At 41.6% G+C, this 4,322-nt stretch overlaps 1 protein-coding gene across 1 annotated transcript; it reads left to right on the forward strand.

Moving 5' to 3' along the window:
* Positions 1-1,978: 1,978 nt before the first annotated feature.
* On the forward strand, positions 1,979-2,497 carry Cetn1 (centrin 1). The gene has a single exon (XM_057789070.1). The coding sequence runs from the start codon at positions 1,979-1,981 to the stop codon at positions 2,495-2,497; it is 519 nt and encodes a 172-aa protein (XP_057645053.1).
* Positions 2,498-4,322: the final 1,825 nt, after the last annotated feature.

Consider the following 4,322-nt stretch of genomic DNA (forward strand, 5'->3'; position numbering starts at 1 on the left):
GAGTTTGCTTGGTGTAAGTATACTGGCCATGTTCAATTCAAGGTCATGTATCACGGGCTTAAAAGGAAAGACGATTGCTTGTATATTTTGTGTTTTGATTATATGCTCAACTATGTTCATAGCAGCATTGTTTGTAATAGCCAGAACCTGGAAACAACTTAGATGCCCTTCAATGGAAGAATGGATGAAGAAAGTATGGGCTATATACATATTAGAGTACTACTCAGCAGTAAAAAACAATGACTTCTTGAATTTTGCATGCAAATGGACGGAAATAGAAAACACTATCCTGAGTGAGGTAAGCCAGACCCAAAAAGAGGAACATGGGATGGACTCACTCATATTTGGTTTCTAGCCATAAATAAAAAACATTGAGCCTATAATTCGTGATCCTAGAGAAGCTAAATAAGAAGGTGAACCCAAAGAAAAACATATAGTCATTCTCCTGGATATTAACCTTCATCAGGCGATGAAAGGAGACAGAGACAGAGACCCACATTGGAGCACCAGACTGAAATCTCAAGGTCCAAATCAGGAGCAGAAGGAGAGAGAGCACGAGCAAGGAACTCAGGGCCATGAGGGGTGCACCCACATACTGAGACAATGGGGATGTTCTATCGGGAACTCACCAAGGCCAGCTGGCCTGGGTCTGAAAGAGCATGGGACAAAACCGGACTCGCTGAACATAACGGACAATGAGGACTGCTGAGAAGTCAAGAACAATGGCACTGGGTTTTTGATCCTACTGCACATACTGGCTTTGTGGGAGCCTAGGCTGTTTGGATGCTCATCTTACTAGACCTGGAAGGAGGTGGGTGGTCCTTGGACTTCCCACAGGGCAGGGAACCCTGACTGCTCTTTGGGCTGATGAGGAGGGGGACTTGATTGGGGGAGGGGGAGGGAAATGGGAGGCGGGGGTGGGGAGGAGGCAGAAATCTTAAATAAATAAATAAATAAATAAATAAATAAATAAATAAATACATAGGAAAGACAGTAGTCATGAAACCCCTAGGCATTTGTGTTTAGGGTTTTAAGAGCAGAGTTCCCTTTAAGTGACCTTGTATGTTTCCTTAGAGGTTTTTCCTATGAATTTTCAGGTAGACCTAAAAGTAAGAACAGCTTTGAAAGTGAACTCATGGTCTTCTAACAGGGCAGTAGATTTCTCCTTTGTAAAGACAGTTTGACCCTAAATCTATCTTCTTCCTTAGTGTCTTTTACTACCAGAGTGTGGATTTCTGTACAGTCCCGAGAGTATGAAGCAGTAGGAGTAAACACATTGCTAGAGTTTCTAAGATACATGCCAGACTAGCAGAACACAAACACCTCACCCTCATCTGTTCAAGTCAAAATTACATCAAATACTTCAAACCCAGGCACTAGACGTGAATTCTACTGGGTATTACATTTCATATTTGAAAAACTGATAGAAAACTTCTATGGTGGTTAAACATATGTCAGAAGACAAACTTCCTCAAATTTTACTCATAATTGCTTCCGTCTAACCTGTTTTGTAGAACACAGGGTGTGACCTGGGTATTCTTTCCTACTTTTTAAAATTTAATACCAAGTGATCAAACTCAATCTTGATTACCCTACATTTGTCCTTGGGTAGCCTCAGGCTAAGGAAGTTCTTTTAATTAATATGGCAAAGGAGCCTAGAACTTTCAAATAAATATACACAAGCTGCTGCAGAAGTGAAAAAAAAAAAATAGGGGCTCGGAAAGAGCTGCATATTCCGAAGAATTGTAGAGACAATAGCAGCAGCTACAACAAGGTTCTGGACAGCAGGTATCAACTTGTGGAAAGTGAATGACAAACTGAGGAAACTACATTATAATGTACATAAGATCTCACTGATGGAGGTTGGGGGTTCTGTGGTCCAGACAGAAGGTGCATAGGGGCTGGCGCAAGCGCAATAGCAGGGGCACCTACCACGTGCGGTGGCAGGGCGCCGTTAAGGACCCAATCCTGGAGGACAATGGCGTCCAACTTAAGGAAGTCAAACGTGGCCTCCACCAGCTACAAGAGAAAGGTGGGTCCTAAGCCTGAACTCACAGAAGACCAAAAGCAAGAAGTCCGGGAAGCCTTTGACCTCTTTGATTCTGACGGGAGCGGGACCATCGATGTGAAGGAGTTGAAGGTGGCCATGAGAGCGCTAGGCTTTGAACCCAGGAAGGAAGAGATGAAGAAGATGATTTCGGAAGTAGACAAAGAGGCCACAGGAAAGATCAGCTTCAATGACTTTTTGGCTGTGATGACTCAGAAGATGGCCGAGAAAGATACCAAAGAAGAAATTCTGAAGGCTTTCAGGTTGTTTGATGATGATGAAACCGGGAAAATCTCATTCAAAAACCTCAAGCGTGTGGCCAATGAGCTGGGGGAAAGTCTCACGGATGAGGAGCTGCAGGAAATGATCGATGAAGCTGATCGTGACGGCGATGGAGAAGTGAATGAGGAAGAGTTTCTTAAGATCATGAAAAAGACAAACCTTTATTAACTGACTAGCTGGGATCCCTGCTTCCGCTTTTGTGAAAGTGTAACAGAACAGTTTTGGTCAGTTCCCTCTTCCTGCCTCATTTGTCTTAGTTGGCTTCTAAGTCTCTAGAGTAATTATAAATTTTAAAGATACTTACTATGTGAGTTCTGTTGTTTAATTCTCAAGAACATACCTCAATTAAAGGTCCTCGAGGCTGGAGCCCACTCACAGCCATTCATTAATTGAATACAAGACAGCTTCCTAGGACAAACAAAACTGTGGTTCTCTGGTCACTTATGCGATTTTAAATAACATGCACAGACTGGTGATTCCTTCAAGTCAGTGTTCTAGTATGGTGAGTTAGAGTTCAGGTCACTCCAGCCAATGCTTTTCACTTAAATGGATACTGTTCTGAAGGATAATAATGTGACTACTTAAGAACTATTTAAAAGGACCTGGGGAGATGGCTCAGCGATTAAGAGCAATGGCTGTTCTTCCTGAGTTTAATTCCCAGCAACCACAAGATGGCTCACAGCCATCCATAATGAGATCTGGTCCCCCTTTCTGCCCGCCAGGCATACATGCAGGCAGAACATTGTATACATAATAAATAAATCTTAAAAAAGAAAAACTCTTAAAAAAAGAACTATTTAAATTAAGGGAGGATTATTTATTTAAATTATGGAAAGATACTCCTCAATAAAACCTTGCTTGTCCTTCAAAATTAAAAAAAAAATAAAAGTGTAGGTTTTCTGGGTGTGGTAACACACAGCTATAATCCCAGCACTTGGGAGGTATAAAGCCAGCCTAGGCTACATAGCTCTAGGTCATCTGGAGATTCATAGAGAGAAATCCTGCCTCAAAAACCAGAAGGGTATTGGGGAGATAGCTCACATAGTAAGGTATTTGCTGTGCAAGCTTGGAAACCTGAGTTTGGATCTCAAAAATCCATGTAAAGTTCAGTGCTATCTCCAAAGCTTGGAGATGGAGGAGAAGATTAGGGAGAGATTTCTCTTTAATCCCAGCACTAGGGAGGCAGATACAGAAGGAGCTCTGTGAGTTCAAGGCTAACCTGGTTTATATAATGAGTTTCAGGTCATCCTGGGCTGCATATTGAGAACCTTGTCTCAAAAGAAAAAAGGTGGTGAACACATATGTACACACATGTAAGCTGGTACCTGCTCATACACATGCACATATCTACACAAACATATCTCACATACACACAAAGCTGGGACTTTAGCTCTGTATTGCATTATTTGTATATAGTCTTTCCTTTGGGAGGTGGTTAACTACAATGGTCACTGTTTCCTAGCTTTACTGCATGCCAGTGAGTCTTCCTTACCTACTGAGGGGTATGGAGGGACGATATGCAGACTTAGCACAGGATAAAAATGTAATTTTATTGTGGCCTAAGCAAAGTATAACTTTTTAAAGAAATTAAGCTTTCTATTCCCCTTGTTTTTTGAGACAGGATTCCTTTGTCCCAGATTGACCCTATATTCAATACGTTGCCAAAAATGACCTTGAATTTCTAGTCTTCCTGCCTCTACCTTCCAAATGCTGGGATTATAGGAGTTCACTACTACAAAAGCCAGTTTGTGCAGTGCTGGGGATAAACTCGGGGACTCCTTCATCTAGGCAAGCACTCTACCAACTGAGCCATATACCCTTGGGTTTGTTGAAACAAAGTTTCACTTGTATCCCAGGCTATCTTCAAATTTCTCCTGCTTTGGCCTTCTTAGTACTGGGATCACATGTACTCCACACCACGTTTGGTTTGACGTTTTAAAATGAATATTTACAAATGACATGATCTTAGTTCAGGTTTTTTATTTTTAAAATA

Source organism: Chionomys nivalis, chromosome 14 (assembly GCF_950005125.1).
Source record: "Chionomys nivalis chromosome 14, mChiNiv1.1, whole genome shotgun sequence".
Taxonomy (NCBI): domain Eukaryota; kingdom Metazoa; phylum Chordata; class Mammalia; order Rodentia; family Cricetidae; genus Chionomys; species Chionomys nivalis.